The sequence below is a fragment of the Colletotrichum truncatum genome (assembly GCF_014235925.2).
Source record: "Colletotrichum truncatum strain CMES1059 chromosome Unknown Contig_0006, whole genome shotgun sequence".
Taxonomy (NCBI): Eukaryota; Fungi; Ascomycota; class Sordariomycetes; order Glomerellales; family Glomerellaceae; genus Colletotrichum; species Colletotrichum truncatum.
Genome location: NW_027222403.1, coordinates 598,072 through 617,436, shown reverse-complemented (window position 1 = coordinate 617,436; position 19,365 = coordinate 598,072). Strand labels below are relative to the sequence as shown.

General features: G+C 51.0%; 3 protein-coding genes across 3 annotated transcripts; 2 read left to right on the top strand and 1 right to left on the bottom strand.

The window, feature by feature from the left end:
• Positions 1-2,678: 2,678 nt before the first annotated feature.
• On the bottom strand, positions 2,679-5,382 carry CTRU02_209446 (putative glycosyl transferase; the record flags this gene model as incomplete). Its single annotated transcript, XM_036726718.1, has 3 exons — positions 2,679-3,932; positions 4,053-4,757; positions 4,834-5,382. 3 exons carry the CDS (start codon positions 5,380-5,382, stop codon positions 2,679-2,681), a joined length of 2,508 nt encoding a protein of 835 aa, XP_036581427.1.
• Positions 5,383-9,400: 4,018 nt separating this feature from the next.
• CTRU02_209445 (xyloglucan-specific endoglucanase) lies at positions 9,401-10,412 on the top strand (the record flags this gene model as incomplete). The annotated part of the gene is made up of 3 exons (XM_036726719.2): positions 9,401-9,406; positions 9,623-10,074; positions 10,154-10,412. 3 exons carry the CDS (start codon positions 9,401-9,403, stop codon positions 10,410-10,412), a joined length of 717 nt encoding a protein of 238 aa, XP_036581428.2.
• A 4,196-nt stretch (positions 10,413-14,608) lies between these two features.
• CTRU02_209444 (uncharacterized protein) lies at positions 14,609-15,611 on the top strand (the record flags this gene model as incomplete). The annotated part of the gene is made up of 2 exons (XM_036726720.1): positions 14,609-15,425; positions 15,532-15,611. 2 exons carry the CDS (start codon positions 14,609-14,611, stop codon positions 15,609-15,611), a joined length of 897 nt encoding a protein of 298 aa, XP_036581429.1.
• Positions 15,612-19,365: the final 3,754 nt, after the last annotated feature.

Below are 19,365 nucleotides of genomic sequence, written 5' to 3'. Positions count from 1 at the left end.
CTAAATCACCATGGACAACCGGCCTGCATGCACATACACGCAAGCCTTTGTCGAGGCCGCGGAGCTACCCGTCGACAACCTCGCACCTTGAACGCGGGGACGGCGTAGATCCGCGTATCCCCCGCAACCGCGTCCCGGATTACGCGGTGGGCGCCCGTCCAGCTTTACATCATTTGATCACCGTCGAAAACAGTGACTCGGGACACGGGGAGTTGAAGTTGCCGTAGGGCGATTTTAAATGGAGTACTCGTTCCCTGTCGTGTTGATCGGGCGGAGGCTGTGAACGTTTTCAGATGGGTCCTTGGTAAATCCGTACGCAATACGGATAGCAGCAAATATCCTTTCCAGGCATGCATTTTGTTGGAGGCTCTCGACTATACCAGGATTTGCCCACTTTACATGAAGCGACAGATGTTCATGGCCAATCTCGTGAAAGCGCTTGGCCTCAGCAGGTTACATGTGATCGACAACTTGTTCGCCTTATCACACATTTAAAATTCACAGTTTGATCCACGCCGAAGCTGACCGTACTATATGTATGGCGGAGCACAAGCTCAACAGACGGGTTGTCCAAGATCTAAAAATAGACAGAAATGGCTGCCTTTTCCCCCTCTCTCTCTGTTTTTTTCCTCTTCCCCTCTTCCGTACGTCGCAATGAGTCGTGATACCTTGATCCCGAGGTCAATCATACACTAAACTGGAGAAAGAAAAGGTGAGTACGTACACCGCGCCGTATGTAATCAAACCTTAGCCAGAAGGGTACCGTGGCAACTTTTATAGTGCACAGTAATAAACGGGAGAGCTTGCTGTGCCGCCCCCCCTGGAAAAGCATACGATTCAGGGGCCACACACACACACACACACACACACACACACACACACACACACACCCCTTGGCGTCGTTGTTGGTGAGCAACACAACTCTTGGGCTTTTCCTTGGCCGTGGTTCGTCTTAAGATGCTTGGCAACCGGTCTTGGCAGCGCCCCCAGCAGCGGTCAGATTCAGACTGGCCTCGCAGGAAGAGTGAAGGAGGATTTAGCTGTTTTGACTGGACGGACTATGAGCAGGCAGGACATGGCTGGAAGGGTTTGACACGCGGTGCATATGGATAAGGTGTTGGGGGAAGACGAGTTCCCAATGAAATGCCCACAGAGTAAACCGGACCGGACATTGTCTTGTTTATTTGGCGTTGTTTTTTTTTTTAACTTAGGCGTAATGTCCCCAATGTCTATGCAGCGGGCGGAAACTGGGTCACCACAAACCGGGATGAGGGTTGCATTTTGACAGCCGTAAGAAACACCACCATCCTCCCCCTCCCCCCCACGGCCGATCGTGTTCGCGGCAAACCCGAATACAAAGTGCAGACAAATAGCGAATGAGAGAGAAACCTCGGCAAATATACGAGGGGATTGAGTTTCGAACCTGACGTAACACTACACTACTTTGTCACCGCCGGACAGATACCATGTTAGCCGCGAGTGGCTGATGCACCGTACGGTGAACACGGATGATTCGACCGAAGCCCCTATCTATGAGACCGCATCCCGGCATTTCATCGTGCATTCGAGCTGTCAAGCAGCAGCCGAGGGGGGGCAAAAAAAAAAAAGCGGCAGTTGATAACCGCGACAATGGACAAAGGAAGCACGGAGGGGAGAACAAAAAAAAGGAAGGGAGAAGAAAAACAAACACACGGATGGAATGCAATGAATGGGCTTAGCAAGGACGACGGGGCGCAGATCTCGCCGTTTCGTCAAGCCAGCCGGATCGGCGTTTCTGTCCGCTTACCTATTTCTCTAGAAATGCAAATCACTCCTCAACAGCTCTAGCAAAGAGAAAAAAAAAACAGCTAGGGGCGTTATCTGTGGAATGAGGAGAGACACGCTGAACCAGGCGCGGACTCTTTAGAAACGGTGTTTCGGCCTGCGCTGATGACGAGTAAAGAGAGACGAGAGACTAAGTGACATCCTCCTCGCCTTGGCCTCCAGCCTCCCGCACGCCACAGCTAGACAAGCCCATCTTCACCATCAAGGGCCTGGAACCTTTAGGGGAAGGCTTCTTCGGCGGGACGAATCTGCGGCCTGAAACCAAGGTTCAATGCTTAGCCAACGATTCTGAACCGGTCACGAATAGCAGGAAGTAGTAGTAGTAGTAGCAGTAGTAGTAGCATTAAGTCATGGCGGTGGTTATAGTCTCAATGGGGCTAAGATGCTGTTTTTTGATTTTTATGAATTTTTTAAAATGTTATATTCCTGTTTTGAACAAAAAAGTTATGTATGAATGTTTTTGTGTTTTCCCTCTCGTCCCTTCCAGCAGGGAGGGAGGGGGAAAAACAACAACAAGGATTCCTCTGCGTCCCCTATAGTGACGTAAATTCTATACTGATCTATGTGCAGTAGTTTACAGGCCATTACATTATCGTGACAGTCATCTGTGAGTGTGTGTGGTTTGTACGTTGTTTTGTTGTTGTATGCGCATTGAGAGTGTGCGTATGCTGTGTAAATGCGTCATCTGCGCTCCCCTGTCCGTTTGGAGCACCGCTGCCTGCGCCATTTGTATGAAACTTGCGTATGTGTTTTTGTAAAAATAAAAGGAAAAAAAGAAAAAGAAAAAGAAAAAAAGAAAAGGTGAAAACGAAGCAAGAGGCAAACAAATTCGTGTTTTCCGCTGCACCATATTCTTAAAAGAAGAAGGAACACACAAAGACGAGGATGGTGTAAGCCGTCGTGATCGTAAGCTCAGTCTCGAACCAGGCCGCCTGGCCACCGAAGGCAATCTTCTTGCTCTGGGGTGTCGGGTGGGCGACAAAGGTCTTGGGGTCGCGCTGCAGGAGCTGCTCGCGGTCGGGCATGCTGGGAGGGTCGATGGCGTAGGCAATGGGCGTCCACAGCGAGCTGCAGATGAAGATGAAGGTCAGAGGCGGCCAGAAGGCGTGCGTGATCAGGCCGATGAGGGTGTCGCGCAGAGTGTCGTTGACCCAGAAGACGCGGTACGAGGTCAGGACGACACCGACGAGGGTGAGGTAGACGAAAGCCAGGTGGAAGATGGCCATGTAGTTGATCAAGATACCCCAGAGGCGGCGGAACATGTTCTTGCGGGTCTTTGCGTCACGCTCGTTGAGGGCAGAGCCGAGGGAACCCGTGGGCTTGAAAGCCTGGGTCTGGCCACCGAGCCAAGTGGGCAGGATGAAGGAGCGGATGATGCAGAGGGCGATGTAGGGCGACATCCAGAGCTGGTAGCGGGAGCCACGCTGACCGGTGTGGTAGCCGGCCGGGATGAAGAGGGCAAACTCGCAGAGGCGGTTGGAGATGGTGGCGGCGAAGCAGGCGCGGATGAGCCATCGGAGCTGCTCGTAGCTGGCGAAGGCGACGAGGGGCTTGTTCATGACCAGGATGATGGGGATGGCGAACATGGAGATGGTCAGGAGGATGGTGTACATGCTGAGCGTCGCGTACAGGAAACCAGAGAACCGCTGAGCCGCAGTCATGTGCTTGACCTTGTCACCCCACAGGCAGAAGTTGAGCTTGAAAGAAGTGTCGACGGTTCCGATGGCCCAACGGGTACGCTGCTTGAGATGGCCGCCATAGTCCTCGGGGACAGTGCCGAACTGGAGGGGCTCGTGAATGTAGGCCGTCTTCCAGCCCTTACCAAGCATCAAGGTCGAAGTAGCGACGTCCTCGGCGAGCGAACCGAGAGGGAAGTTGCCAATCTCATCCAAAGCCTCACGACGGACGACGTAGCCGGAACCGGTACACCAGGCGACACCAAGGGCGTCCTTGACAGGCTCAATGACGTGAACGAAAAAGTCCAAGCTCTGGGCCAGGGGATCGGATGGCGGGGTGTTGTAGAAGAGCTGAGGAGGGCAGGCGAGGGCCACCTTGGGGTCGATGAGCATGTGAGGCAGAATGGCACGGAGCCAGTCGCGCTCGGGGATCTGCAGGTGAGAGAGTTTAGCATGATTGCATATAGACAGACACATTGGCTGAAAGTTTAAATCACGGATGAGGGGTAGGTAGTAGGGGTGATGAGATGAGACGAAGTGGGCTGAACGTACCATATCAGCATCGAGAGCAGCCATGAACTGACCGGCACCACCGGGCATCGTGTGGACAAAGTCGAGGGCGTAGTTGAGATTACCGGCCTTGAAGTGGTGAGGAACTCCGGGGTACTTCGGGCGGGCAAGGTAGTAGACATTAGGGTAGGTCTTGGCCAAGGCGGCAATTCCGGCTTCCAAACCGGCCGACTTGCCGTCGTCACACACGATAACACGGAATCGGTCCTGGGGGTAGTCAATGTCGCAGGCGGCGCGGACAGTGTCGAGAACCAAGTCGTCCTCCTCACCGCAGCAAGTTACCAGGGCATCGACGGTGGGAACCTCGTCACCCATGAGACGGAGCTTAGGGCGATGGCGCTTCTTCATGGACCACATGGTCCAGATGTTGTGCATGAGCGAGGGGATGGCGACGGCAATCTCGACGGCGATGAACACCCAAGCCTGGGCGTAAACCTCTCTGGCAGCTTCCTGGGCGGAGATGACGCAGTAGATACGGAGGGCGAGATAGACAAGGTACATGGCGGTAGCGAAAAGGATCAAGATGGGGGTGAGCTTGAAGAACTGACGCTTCCAACCATTCCAAATCTCGGAGTCGTCGCGCTTGTGCAGTCTTGCGATCTGGTCGCTACCCTCAACCCACTCCTTGTTGAGCACAGGCGAAGCTTGTCCGGGGAGCAGTGCGGCCAAACTCTGGTGGCTCTGGTTCTATTATTCACACACGTAAAGTCAGCCAACCTGAGACGCAGGCGGTTATCACCATCAATCAAAGAGGACCTCATACCATCGGGCTGTTGGGCGTAGAATCAGTAGACCACGGGTGCCTCGGGGGTGGAAGATGATCGAACGGCGTCTGCTGGCCGCTCTTCAGCGTCGGCGTAGCCGCGCGGGACTCGACGGGAGTGTCCATGCCGGAGATCGAAGGTCCAATTGAAGGCGCACCTGACATGCCAATGGAGTGACGGTTCGCCCAGCCAGGAGGACCGTACTCGTCCCCGCCGATGGCGTGGGGTTGGGCAACGAACTGTTGTTGTTGCTGCTGCTGCTGGAACTGCTGGGTCTGGGCGGCGTTGTTCGTGAGGGCGCGACCGAACTGGAAATCCTGGGACTGGTCGACGTCGTTCTGGTAAGGGCTGCCGTAAGGGTTCTGGGAGTACTCCTGGTACTGATTCTGGTACTGCTGCTGCTGCTGCTGGTTCTGATTCTGATTATTCTGGTAGGGCGGCTGATATTGATGCTGGTGAGGATGGTGATGTCCTTGGAGAACGTCGATTTCCACCATTTCCCCCTCGGGGTAGTCCTGGCCCTGCTGGCCCCCGTGTCCCCTCATCATGACTGCGGTGTTGTCCAACCGACCGGGTTGGAATGAGCGAGTGTATAATGTGTCTGAGGCGGAAACGCTGGGTGTGGTGCCGTGTGGTATGCTAGGCGTTTGTTTGGGCGAAGAGCGTGTAAGAGGCTGAACCTCCCGATAAAGCAGTAAACGATTGTGTGATTCCCCTACGTCTTGTCTCTTTGTCTCTCACTCTCTCTCTCGTTACTCCCTTCGACTTCTCCAGCCAGGTTCGAAAAACGGGTTTGGACGTGTGTGTGTGTGTAAACGAGTGTGGTGTATTGGTCAAAAAGACACAACAGGAATTAAGAGGGAAGAAAGATGGGACCCGCTACTGATAGAGCATCGATCGACTAGTATATGTCATCGAACACGAGCTGAAGCTAGTGCAGGTAGGGTTACTGACTCTTCTGCTTTCCCGAGAAGCCTGGCCTGACTTGACAGGAAGAGAAGTACCGGTTTGGGGAGGGGGAAGGTTACCAAGAAAAGGGACCAAGAAGCCGAGGAGTTGGCTTGGAGATTTGACGGGAAGCAAGTCTGGGGGGGCACAGAGGGCAAATCCGACCAAGCAAGACATTTGACCTGGGACCAGGAGGAGGCTTTGGGGGACCCGCGCGGACGTACATCAAGGAAAAGCCTCTGGACATGACTTAACGGGAACCCACTCGGACTCCGCTAAGCCTCACTGCCATGATTACGATCCGACGAGAGCCTGACGTGATTAAAATTGGAAGGCCAGGTTGGGACCGGGTTGAAGGAACCCACTTCCATCGGCTTGTCCAGTCCAGGCGCGAGGATGTGTGTATCTCTGTGATGGGCTGGCCCCATATCACAATCACAGTTGGTTTTTTTTTACTTTACTTCCTGCGCGCCTGGGTCAGCTACTATTTGTTCCATTTGGCTGGCGTAATTGGTCTCTGATCGAAATGTCTGCAGCCTATCCTGCGTGTGTCGGAGTTGGCGGCTATCCTCAGGGGCGTGTGGCAGGGAGACTGAGAGAGAGAAGTAGAGATAGGCCGAGACTGGCGAGAAACTAACATGACATGGCAGACAGAAAGAAGAAGAACGGGCCAAGCGCTTGCTTGAGTTGCTGCAGCTTGCTGCAGGGGGTGTGGTGCTTGTTGTTGGTGGGAAGGGGGGTGTGTGGCGTGGACGAACACGAACGCCGCCGGGGGAAGATGCTTAGTGCCTTGCCAGTCAAGCCATCAAGCCATAGAAAGCCCCGAAGTCTGGTTGGCTCGGCCGCCGTTGGTTCGAAGTTTTATTTTTTGTTCTGGTATTGTCTGTGTTGTTGTTTTATTTTATTTTCTTTCCCCTAATAAATTTCGTATGGAGTACTAAAGGATTAGATGTTTCGGCGAAGTGACGAACATCCACCAGGGGGTGAATGATCTCCACATACGTATTGAAATATACTAGGAACAGAAAGGGACAAGGAGAAGAATACATAGTAAACAGAGAAAACTCGTCACTGGCATAACCAGGAAGGCCATTTTCAGCGCCCCCTTCGCGCCTGTTGACGTTCCCCCGTCCCCCCGTTCCCCCCCTACGCCGCCTCCTCAGTTGTGCTTGGCCCTTTTATTTTTCCTCTCATATAATGACATTTTCTTTTTTTTTCTCTCTCAAGGAGGGGCTGAGTCCACTCCCGTATGCTTACTTCGTCCAATGACAAGCTTCGGGGAGACCATCCCGGTCCTTGTTCAAAGTCCCATCAACTGGCAGTTCGGGCCTTATCCACATCCGGGACCGTTATCTTCATAACTGCATTATCCCTGGTTTTTTTATTTTTTTTTTTCTCGTGTTCTAGAAATGCGGGTACCCACACCCACACATTGATACTATGTACATCTTACTATAATAGTATAGTGCGTATGTACAATGAACTAGGATTGGGAATGGATGGTTGGGTGGGATGGGCGGCCGAGGGTTGACCATTGTCCCAGGAAAAGGCACCGGCACATTGACGCGCTAGTCCAGGGGCCGGTCCGATTTAGAAGCAGAACCTGCAATCGATGAGTTATTGATCTCAGATGGGTGGTTTTTGTCCGGACCGGCTGGTACGGGCTGCGCTGCGCTGCACGTATGCATGGGATTCTGGTTGGGATTTCAGATGATGAGGACGGAGGCATGGATCACCACGTAATTGTGACTTGTGGGCGCTCAAACTTCCTGTAGCACAGCAGCACGCAGTAAACTGACTGGCACAGCGCCCCAGACCCGGTCCTTTCGTTTCGTTTTTCCTCCGCGTCCGCTCGGTTTTGTTTGGGATTCAGAGGATTCAGAGTTGGAAGAGAGATTGGACGATTTGGTTTTCGGACGGACACACTGAGAGAGGATAGAAGCCTGTATGCCAAGAACATCCCACTCACTCACTCTGTCACACACACTCTCTCAATCTATCCATCTCCTCTCATCTTGCAGATAGTCCTGTTCAGAACAGGATATTTCCAAACAGCCAACAAGCAAGAAAAGTTTGAGACCTTTTTTCCGCCGGGGTGGCGTGCTGCGCCGCTGTTGAGAATAGGGGGGCGGCGAGGTGAGGTGTTATCTCGTGGTCCTTTTTTTGCAAGCTTGTTTGCCCGACTTGTGAGTCCTTTTTGCCATTTTTCTCCTCGACCCTTACCTTTACCCTTATTCGCCCGCCCATCCATCGCCTTACCTCTCTCTCTCTCTCTCTCTTGGTCCTTTACGTACGGATTACTATTGATCAGTTTTCCTCTCCCCTTTTCACACACTTGGCCAACAGCGATGCCTTTCTGCGGATAGTTCACCCACACCCACACTTCACACCCCCTCTCTCCTCTCTTCCCCCCTCCTCCACTCTTTTACCCCCTGTCGACCTGACCAGCCCTGCACGAGTCGAGTCCAGTTCGCGTTCCCTAACATACCCTGACCTGGCCTGGCCTGACCTTGCTTTGCACCTTGGCCATCGTCGACATTACCTTGCCTGACAACCCGCTTTGCCTTGCCTATCCTTAGGTAACCCCCCCGTGTTAACCCTCCATTCCCAAAGAAGACCCCGACACCGTCACCGTCACCGTCACCGACAAGGACGAACCACCTCTTTCGCTTTCTTTGCATGTGCTGCCTGCTGCTTTGCTGGTGCGAACAGAAGTAGACCGAATTCGTCGGTTTTTCCGCCTTCGAGGCCCTTGCCCATATACACACACTCGCTTTTTGTTGTTTGATACGAACAGTAGGAGTACATTGAGCGCAGCGCAAGAGGGATCTCCGAAAAAGCTTCGATCAATTTTCACTCGTTTGTTTTATTTGGTTCTTACTCTGCTTTTTTCTTCGCCATGGGATTTCTTGGGTTTCGTTGGGTCGTCAACTTCGTCCTGTTGGCACTCCCCATCGGCATCACCCTCGGCATCTTGCTAGGCCTCGAGGGACACAGGACGGCGACGGGACAACCGCCATTATTCACCGACCCTGATCCTACCGTTCCCAAGAAGGACGACAATGGCATTACGGCGTTGGTATCTTGCGATATCGCAATGGGTCTTCACCCCAAGTCCAAGGGCCAGGAGTACACAAGTGAGTCTCAACTCTCTTATGTCAACATCTCATTATCGCGATCATTATCGCGATGCGATCTTTTTTATGCTTCTTGTTTTATGTGGTTCTCGCTTCCGTCGAGCATACGTACGGCACGGACCGAAGTATTCGAGATGCAATTCAACATCTGAGCACCTCTGGTGTCATCCGAAATATGTTTCGTCCTTATGGTTGGAGACAACACGGGCTCTCATTTTTTTTTTTTTTTTAAATGTTTGCCTGCTGCTGTTTCTGAGTCCCTTTGCATGCGTCATGTTTGCCGCGGAGGCTGTTTTGACTTTTGCTCCCTTGGAATTCGAAACCCGGCTGGGCATCTTAGCCTCCTCGAGCTGCAGCTACGGCATAGAGACATGCGTTCATATCTCACCTCATTTAACTGGCTCTTTTTGCTGACGATTTATGTTTGATAGTGAACCCGAACCAGTGGGGTTGGAAAGAGGGCACAGATGGTGCTTTGTGCATGAACGTACGTTTTAACAAGAACCCCTCCATCCCAACTCCATCTAGACTTGACTGCTTGGCTTCAATCGCGGGGTCGTGTTGTCGCCAAGATCCAGCTTGGCCTCGTCCATTATCGTGTCGCAAAGCATGGCGGCGACCGACATGTCGTCGAGCTCGCGACAATGTCGCTGCTATCATCCGGATGAACTGAATGTAGCTAACCCGTAATCCCCCGCGATAGGTTACATCATTCAACAACCAGACGTACGCGAGCAACACCACGGCTCCCGAGTTCTGGGTTACCTGGTGGTACCCTCGTGGCCCTGAGACGCAACCCGTCCACGCTTTCCCCAACGTCAAGGTCGACGGTACCATCCTACCCGTTGCCATCCCGCAGCTCTCCAAGATCCAGGTCGATGTCGAGTGGTCCTACGCGGTAGGTAACTACACCACCGATGGCGCCGCCGCGACCGATACGGACGCAGCCGAGCTCACGAGCGCCGAAATCGACGCCAACACCAACGTCGCTATCGATATGTTCTTGGACGACGATAAGGAAACGGCCAAGGACGGTACCAAGGCCGCGTACGAAGTGATGGTCTGGCTTGCGACTTTTGGTACCGCGACACAGCCTATCGGTTACAAGCAGGGCACCGGCGTCATCTCGACGGCCACCGTCAACGGAACGACCTTGTAAGTCTTTGCGAACAAAAACCCACCCGTCGTCGGAGTTGTACACATAGCTGACCACTTCCCTCCCCACCCCCCGCAGCTCCCTCTACGCCGGCCAGAACAGTCTCAAGCAATACGTCTTGACTTGGGTCGCCTCCGCCACGACGGAGCACTTTGTCGGCGACCTCACCCCGCTGGTCAAGAAGCTCACCGACTCCACCATCACGTCGACGGCGAGCGACGTCAAGTTCCCCAGCTCCTCAACCTACCTCGGCTACATGGGTCTTGGATCCGAAGCTCTGTCTGCCAAGAAGGTCATCACCTTCCGCGTGCCCACTCTCTCAATAGACATTGAGTGATTGGGGAGAGTGCGAAAGCGAGAAACGGCGGGCGAGAGAGACAGAGAAAGAGAGAGAGAGACCAAAACTGGTAATGTGTACATTGGGAAAACATGGAATATTGGTAGCCATTTTCTACACACTACAAGCGAGCATTTGATATCTATCCAAAGAAAGCTAGACTAATGAATTGGGGAAACTGGAAATAATGAAACACTGATTTGTATATACGCATACCTTTTTGCCTTTTTTTCTCCTTTTTTCCTCTTTTTTTTCTTTTTCTTCTTTTTCTTATTATTTCTCTCCCACTAAACGCATTGTGTTGGGTAAACTCAGGTTGGGATTTTTTACTTCATTTTAGGGCAAGGTAGTGAAAGAGACAGAGAGATAGAGAGAGAGAAGTAGGCGGCGCATTAACACAAACACAAGCCGGAATCAAATGAAATTGGAAACCAATTTTGCGTCGCGACATGGCATTTCCTCACATCTCGCTTGGCGGGCCTTCTGTTCCCACCGCACACACACACACACACACAAATCGATGATGATCAATGATGCCCGTCTTGCAAACCCGGAATCCGCGGTAAATTGTTCGCATCCACTTTTTTGAACACGAAGCGAGCAAACCAAGCACTACTATACATATGTTCCAAGGTCTCGGTGGGCTTCTGATCCTTGGCCTTCGATGGAGTCGAACTCCTCTCGGCACCCAGATAAGCCGGACAGAAAAGTACCAAATGTATACGGAGTACTGCGTAAAGGTACAATGCATAAATACTCCCCCCACCAATGACATTTGTTTTACTGCCCAGGTTGAACCCCCCCTTTTACCCCATTTTGCTCCAAATGTGCTCAGAATCCTTCATAAACGGCCCAAGCCTGATCAGACGCAGGTACAGACGCACGAAGAACAAGGCCACCCAGGCCTGCCAATGCCTCGGCGCACGCGGAGTTTTGAGAAAGGGTGGGCAGACCACAAGAACTCGCCAGAAGCCTGGACCTTTAACTAGTATACCTTACAGAGTACTATTCCCTTCCCCCCACCCAACGACGTCAGAAATGCCCAGCCCGCCCCCCGTAATCGTGGCGAGATGGCGGTCCTGTCGGAGTGAGCGGCCAGGAGGAGCTTGCGGCCGTTGGGCACCACGTTTTTTTTCTTGAATTTGAGGCTTTACTTGCTTGTTCCCTGTGCAGCTAATGACGGCAGACTATCGCATGTGAAGTTTCACACAAAGTCCACTTGCTTGGGAAATAGTTGTGATGCATCATGATTGCATATTTCTCTTTTCTCCCGTGAGCTTTGCCGCGAAGTAAGGGAGAGTGAAACTGAGCTTCGGATAGATTAAAAAATAAAAATGGAAAGAAAAATGGAAAGAAAAAAAACCCCGTTGATCGAATCACAGCGTCATCAGAGTCTCAACGCGTAACAAGACATTGTCTCGGTCAATCGGACTATACACACATTCCAGAAGCTATTTTCGCGAATACACCCAATTTTTTCAACCTGACGTAGTAAACATACCTTGGTTACCTACCTGTAATGCCCTTTTCCCGATCGGCTACTGGCAATTCACGTCCCCATTGAGGCGGTGCAGGAGAACAGAAATAGGATCCAGAGGCCAAATTTGCATTCCAGTAGCCTATCGCAGTGTGCCCATTCAGCTTTACAGGATGACTCTCCAGCTCCATTCGTTCAGGCGTGTCACTGGAGGGCTCCCTCGGCACCGCTTCGCAAACAACGCGGTTCTGTCGCTCCACTGGCTCCTCCTATTCCTTGGCGCTGCCTCGGAGTGGCCGCTGCAGGGCGGCGCGGCGAAAAGAATGGCCGATAGCCTCGTTGTGCCTGGTACTGAGAGATTGAGCAACTGTTGTGAACTAGATGGCTGCGATTTGATGGGAGGTATTCAATGCTCTTATAAATGTGATTTTGAAGGCAACGATTGCCTAGCTGGAACATTGTGTGTAGTGATTCGCCTACCTTATGCCACGCATTGAGAATCTCGGTGGCAATGAATTTCAACATGACTTTGTTTTCGCTCTGTATTTCTATGTTCCTCTAAATAAAGTCTTGAGATCTAAATCAAAAATTGAAATATGATAATCATGAAAGAGGCTAAATCAATTTGCGATTCTGTCTACAATTACGTAGGCTTATTGCGCAGATCTAATACTACCTACCGGAAGATTATTATGTCGTCGAGATAAAGTCACCTGCGGCTAGATTAGCATCTTTTCACCGTGGTATTGGAATCCCCACAGGCCTGTCCTACCGGGACTAAAACTTCATTCTCTTAGACTCGCCTGTGGTTCCATTCGGCAATCTGGCGTCGGTTCGTGGAGATCAACCCTACGATCATAAGCACAAAACTTCCGCTTACGGGAAGGTGAGAGGAAAATCTTGCATTTTCCTAGTTGACAGCCAATCTTTGGGTGCTTTGTCGGAGTCTGGTTCTCCGTGTGTGTCAAATTGCCTAAATGGTGATTAGGGGATGGGATATTGGTACGGTTGGCATTTAGCCGGTTACATTCATCATATCTACCCCTGGCGAGATCTTGAAGCTGGTTAGCTAGGCTCAACTGTACTATGCGCAAGGCTGAATACCGTATAATGACATAACTAACTGATCAGAAAGACCGAAGTGTGATTTGAGTCGTCGTGCGTTGTTCGGTTGCCTCCTCGAAGTCCAAGGCTCTGATGAAACTGTCAGCAATAGTTCCCGCATGCTAGTTTGTCATGTTCCCACAACTTCAAAAAATAGCACGTGGCTTATTAATTGAAGATTTAATAATCGTTCAATTTATAAGTAACGAATTGGAGGTCGGCAACATCAGGTACTGGCTCCTTAGATCCCCCAGGTTGGCCAAGATGCGTATATCCACTAACATTGCTATCCTACCAGAGCAGTTTAATACAGGAATACGCAAGCTTAGCTGTAGCCTTTGCCTCGAGGAGAAGGCTCTTGGTCGAGAATACAGAGAGCACACATAGCCTAGCATTGTGTACCTCCGGCACCAGTTTACCAGCTTGCACACCGGCCACTGACGTGGGAGAAGAACAGAGCAGCAAAGGGATGAGAACGGAATTGAGCGTTACAACTGCAAATCACACATAGACATCAAACAGAGTAGCAAGCCGAAAAAAGATGTGAGTGTTTAGAGACACCGTCTTAATATATTCAATCATCGAGCGCTACATATATCGAGGAGAATATCGTTCATGCCAACGCCACCGCAGCCATCATCAAATGCGATCATCTCAGAACCCAGCTCGGGTAGTACGAAGCCTCTTACTTAGAGATCCGCAGCTCGTCAAGGTGAACCGACAGCAGACTAATCAGAAAGCAAGAGGATGGGTAAATTGCCCCTGAATATCGCATAGCCGCATTCATAACGTTCCAGTTCAATCTCTCTGCAGCTTGTTCTCGGAACTACAGACATGGCTACGCCGTCAGCCATTAGCCCATGTATCAGATTCGTTGGCAGCTTGATTGACAGTGTTCCCCCTCGGGTGTCTGGTGGAAATCAGTTACACGGCTCGACTGAGATCCAGAGCAATGTGTGTCCACCTGAAATTCTTGTTGAATGCTTAATTCACCAAGGTTTCTGTTCAGCTGTATTTTCACGTGGTATTACATCGACATCGTGGCTACGGGACAGCATTTTCAAAATTCTGACGGGAAGGGCTTGATTAGATATTGATGCTCCTTTGTTGGGATACTTTGCTAAGCAGGAGGTATTGGAGTGGCTTCATTATTATTTCAACTCTGTCATTGAGAGATGCGAAAAGAGACATAAGAAGGAAGGAACATTTCTGCCTATCTTCAAGGTCTTACTTGGTTAAGATCCAACGTCACAAGGCAGGAGCGTGGGAAGAGACGAACTTTCCAATTCCCCCCACAAGCCCTCCTTCTTACTTTGATAATCAAAGTGATATTTCTACAAGGCAACCACGCCTTGGTTCCTTCCTCTAGCTGCTTGTTATTTCTCTTTCCACAATATTCCAAGAACATAAATTCGTCACCACTCCCAGCCTCACCTTCTACATCACCTCAACTCCCATCCTTACTCTTCATCCATGGCGTTTTCTTAGAACTTAGCTCAACTGTATCTCTCTTTTCATCCACAACCCTCAATTTCTGACAAACGCAACGGCAAAACCACAACGCTGAACCACGCTACTTCAGACACATAACCACAAGACGAGAACCACCACAGTGATGCCCAAGTCTGTCAAGGGAGCCGCGATGACGCGAGAGGCCAGGAACAAGCCCTACAAACGTCGGGACAAGTCTCGAAAACCCAGTCGCCAAGCTCAAGCCGCTTCTTCCAAAAAAGGAACTGCTTCAAAGTCCACCGGCACTGTCGAGAACAGCAACTTCAATGAGATAACGACGGCCACGAATGTCCCAGGACTCCTCCGGCTTCCTCGAGAGCTGCGAGACATGATCTACGAGTACACAGGCACCCTCCCCTGTGACGAAAATCTCTGGGTGAGACTTTCGGATATTTACACTCCACGCAAAATGTGGACGTGCGACGTTTGCTGCAAGATCGGATATGATTGCTACTGTCGTCGCCCAGCGCTATTTCTTGTCTGCGGTCAGATTAGAGATGAAGCGCTCGACTTCTTCTTTGCCCGAAACCACTTTCATTTCGAGACCAGCGCCTATTTCAGCCTGGCACAGCTGGACAAGACAAGCAATGGACGCCACATCCGCGCGGCGCCTGCTCTGCGGTCCCTTTGGGCAGAATGCCTCTCTCGCTTACGTTCTATCGGATTCACCCTAAACAAAAATTACACGCTTGGCAACCGATTAATGCTGTCTACCCTGGCCCGACGCTCTCCTCTCCTGACTAAACTGACCATCTCTACGCAAACTTTTTGGACAAAGCAAGATTGGGTCGACGATTTCTTCAACCACCTCGAACAAATCCCCACTTTGACGACTGTCGGCATTGTAAACCCATTCTTCAGATTTTTTGCGCAACAGGTTTTCAAGAAGATGAGCTGCCAGCTGCAAATAGTGTGCGATTGTAAGGGAGGAAGAAGGACATCTTTATTGCTGCCTCCAATACCTCGTCGGGATCTTGAACCGTCATATCCGCTCACAATGCTTGGCTGCTACATTACTTCATACAGACCTAGATTTTCGCAATGGCATTCGAAGGGATACTCCGGACCATATGTATTTCACCAACGTGTCCATGGGCGTCATTTGAAGACTCGCAAGTTCCGTTGCGTCCACATATAGATGGATCAATTTAAGTCAACATGTTGGCGGCACGGGAATAAGATCTAACTCTGAGTTGTGGAACCGAAACCACACTGATTGAAATCTGAGATGAAATGGTTCATCCTGATAGGTGTTTCTCAGCATGAGACTCAAAATAGTACTCTTTGGGAAAATGGATTTTCATGGACGGTTCGGGCATTGGAATGGGAGGAACATGGCACTTGGTCTGAGAAGTTAGACACTAGCTATTCCATAGGCATCAATGTAAGATTCAGAAAAAGCTTCAGTACCTTCAGTGTCGAGCGCACGCCTCACAGGCACCATGGAATGATCATTGGGTAGCTTTTGTAATGAGCCTGTGAGCCATCAGTTTGACGCTGCTTCGTCAGAAGTTAGCGCTAGCCACTCATGAGTTGCAAGACGAGATGACGCATTTGAGATAATACCTTAAAGAAAGGGGAAAGAGAGGGAAGAGGAACTGGAAAAGAAAATGAGCGGCAAATTAATAAGGAGAGAGCTGGATATAGGGAGTTCATAACACGATGAAATCGAGGTTTTCCGTTCAACTCACAATGCTCGATGTGTGATGTGAAATAGCAAGTAAGATACGGAGCATTTCGATGTAGTTCAAAGGGGAGAAAACTACACCTCACCGCAGATCGAAAAGAAATGTGTCCGTTGAACGTTTAACAAGACAGAAAGCCCTCCTGAAAAGTCCCTGACATCGCCCATTCCACCTACCCTGTCGCGAATGTCAGGGTCACCTTGAGTCTCCACGTCCATCAAACCAGAGATCGGATGGACGCCAGGCCGAAATATGACTGGATGGACGCGCAATGCGCCGCAGACGGCAAACGCGGCACGGCGCAGCGCAGCGCATGAGGCTTCAGACGGGAACGTGGACAAAAGGCCTGTGCTGGCCGTACCCGACCAGACGGCACATATGATCGGCGACAGTAAGAAGAAGAAGAGCACAGGAGAGAGAGAGAGAGAAAAGGGGGGAGTGGAGAGATAACGTGCTGACTTCAGACGATTCAGTGCTGTGTGAAGGCAGGATCAGCTTCGGTAGTTCGGCGAGCTTTTAAGGCTGGGAATGCTTGAGGAGAATCTCTCATGCGATGAGCACCGGGTTGAAGGGACGTGAAGATGAGGTTTCTGACTCGGGGAAGGTCTAGACGGATGACTGATTGTTGAATAAGGATTCGATGCCGAGGTCGGATTTGGGGTTAGGGATCTAAAGCTTTCTTGAACTTCAGTACAGGCCATGCAACTTGCTGGCTCCTTGACAGTGGCAGAAGTGAGGAGAGCAGCATTTCAGGAGTTCAAACTTGGAGAATGGTCTTGCAGGATTGAATTGGGAAGTGATCCGTCTAACGGCCTATTTCTGTTGAGTTTCTGCAGCTATTCTTTGCCCGCCAAGACGGCTGGTCCTCTTCCAGCACTACAGGAGCCGACTTGGTTACGGTCACGAATAAAAAAGGACGCGAAGACACTGGAAGTGGGAATAGATCGGGTTGCAAAGCACAGATAAAACACGACTTCTTGGCAACGGAGCTGAAGATTGCCTTTCGCCCTGTTCTGTGTGGCGGCTTGGCGGTTTGCGTGAGGTCTTTTACATCCACTGAGTAAGAATTCACCAACCAAAAAGGCGAGTAGGATAATGAGAAGAGAGAAAAAAAACACCAAGCCAGGGATACGAGGTTGAAAAGTTGGCCAGCAAAGAAGCCCCTGTGTAAGAGATGGACGGGAAGAATCTGGCGGTCAAACAAAGGCGGGGGGGTTCGACTAAATTGCCCAAATAGGAAAGCTGTTGCTGACAAGCGGGGGTCGAATTGCGGCGTCGGAGACCCGGTCGGTTTTGGAGTCGTCTCAGGAACCCCTGTGAGGCTGTTTGATCGATGCGATCTCAACCACCTCGAGGCAACGCTACGAAGGAGAGAGAGAAAAAGGCCTGGCCAGCTTGTTACAGGGGTGGCACTGATCTGTTAGAGACCTTAACTTGTGGCGCTGGACCAGAACCATTGGGAGCCTCTTTCTGGTAGCTTTTGGGTTAAGGTGAGAGTGGGTTGAGCAAGGCCAGATGTAATGAGGCCAGGACACGGCACGTCTGTTTCCCGTGCGCTACCAGAGTAATACTATGTAAGCGAAGAAAAGAGCGGCAGGGTGAATTTTACATGGGAGGCCCGAAGCGAGCTGTTCCGGACCATAGAACTCTTCCCCAGAGTGTCGTATTCCATTCGAGTCTGCACTGCAGGGCCGGCTTCGGAACCTAGACCTTTTTGTTCGAAGCGCCACAGTTACTGAGCACCGACCAAAAGCAAGGTCGAGGGGGTGAGAGAGACGAAAAGTAAAAAAGGAACAGAGGGCATGGCAATAGAGCAACTGTTAACGATGCAATGGACGGTTGACAGTCCGATAACTGAAAGTCAATCTGGATCGGCGGCAAGGGGATGTCACTCCCAGTGGTAAGCACAGGCGAGTTTTTACAGCAGTTGACAGGCGGGTTTAGTCACTGGAATTGAATCACAGTTCTCCAACTCGCAGATCCAAACAAATGTTTCTCCTTGGTCCCAACTTACAGATGACATTGGACGTTATAGACATCACCGCGGAAATGCACACATAGACTGGGAGGAATAAAAAACAAGCTTCATCAACTAAGTGTTGGGTCATCTGGGGAAAAACAGCCCGAGGCGGCGGAATCAAAGGGAAATTAGATTAAGTGAGAAAGTGACAGCCCGGGGGGGAAGACACCAACTACCGCCTGTAAACCCACTGAACAAGCGTTGAGATAGATTAATTTAATTAATTCACCCACCCAAACATGCGTGACACCGGGCGCTAAGGCGCAGACCATCTCAGCCTCTTTTTTTTCCTTTCCACTTCATACCCGCAGATGCTAACGAGCTTATTGTTACGACTCGCATGTTACTGCTGATCTTTAGTTTGACGTTGTCATATCTTGCATGTCAAGTATTCTGGTGAAGAGTCACAGCTGCTTCTCATCAGAAGGTATCTTCCCCTAGTGATCCATGATGAATGTTTCCAGGATAAGCCTCGACTCATAGAAGCACCACAATGGCTTCACTTTTCTCCCCTTTTCCCCTCTGCCAGACACACTCGGAGTCTCCAAACAGTAACAGCATCCTCCCTCAGTTTGGCCCCGCTTACTGCTAAAAACTGGGGAATAGATACATGCACTTTCACCGCACATATTGCCGCAAGTCTTCATCTTCATGCCCTCCCAAAGTGGAGGGCCCCCGTCTTATTGATGCCTGGTTGTGGATAAACTCATCACGATGGATGGTTGCGTTTTAAAGCGTGCCGGGGGAGTTTGAGGCCGCTGAAGCTGGGCATCTGCCCCGAAGAGAGAAAAAAAAAAAAAAAAGAGAAAGGAAAAAAAGCTCAGATGCAGGGTACCTTGCATGGCGGGGGGGACGACCCTAGTGCGCTCGGTCTGGGGGGGCCGTTAGGGGGACACTAACCCATTCGTGGTCACCTGGCACGTCGCTATACTACAGTGAACCCCTTCTCGAGCCTCCTTCGTTTCCATCTCGCCTACACATCCTTTCCCCCCCTCCCATGACCTCGGATTTTCCATCTTCCTAACCCTCAAGTCATCTCGTCTCTCTTCCGTCATCTCGCATCCCCGGCACAGCTGTGGATTGGGCCTCCAGGGAAGAGATTCGAGCGAACTCGGCCACACCCCGGCCTGAGCGAGGCGCATCATGAAGCAAAGC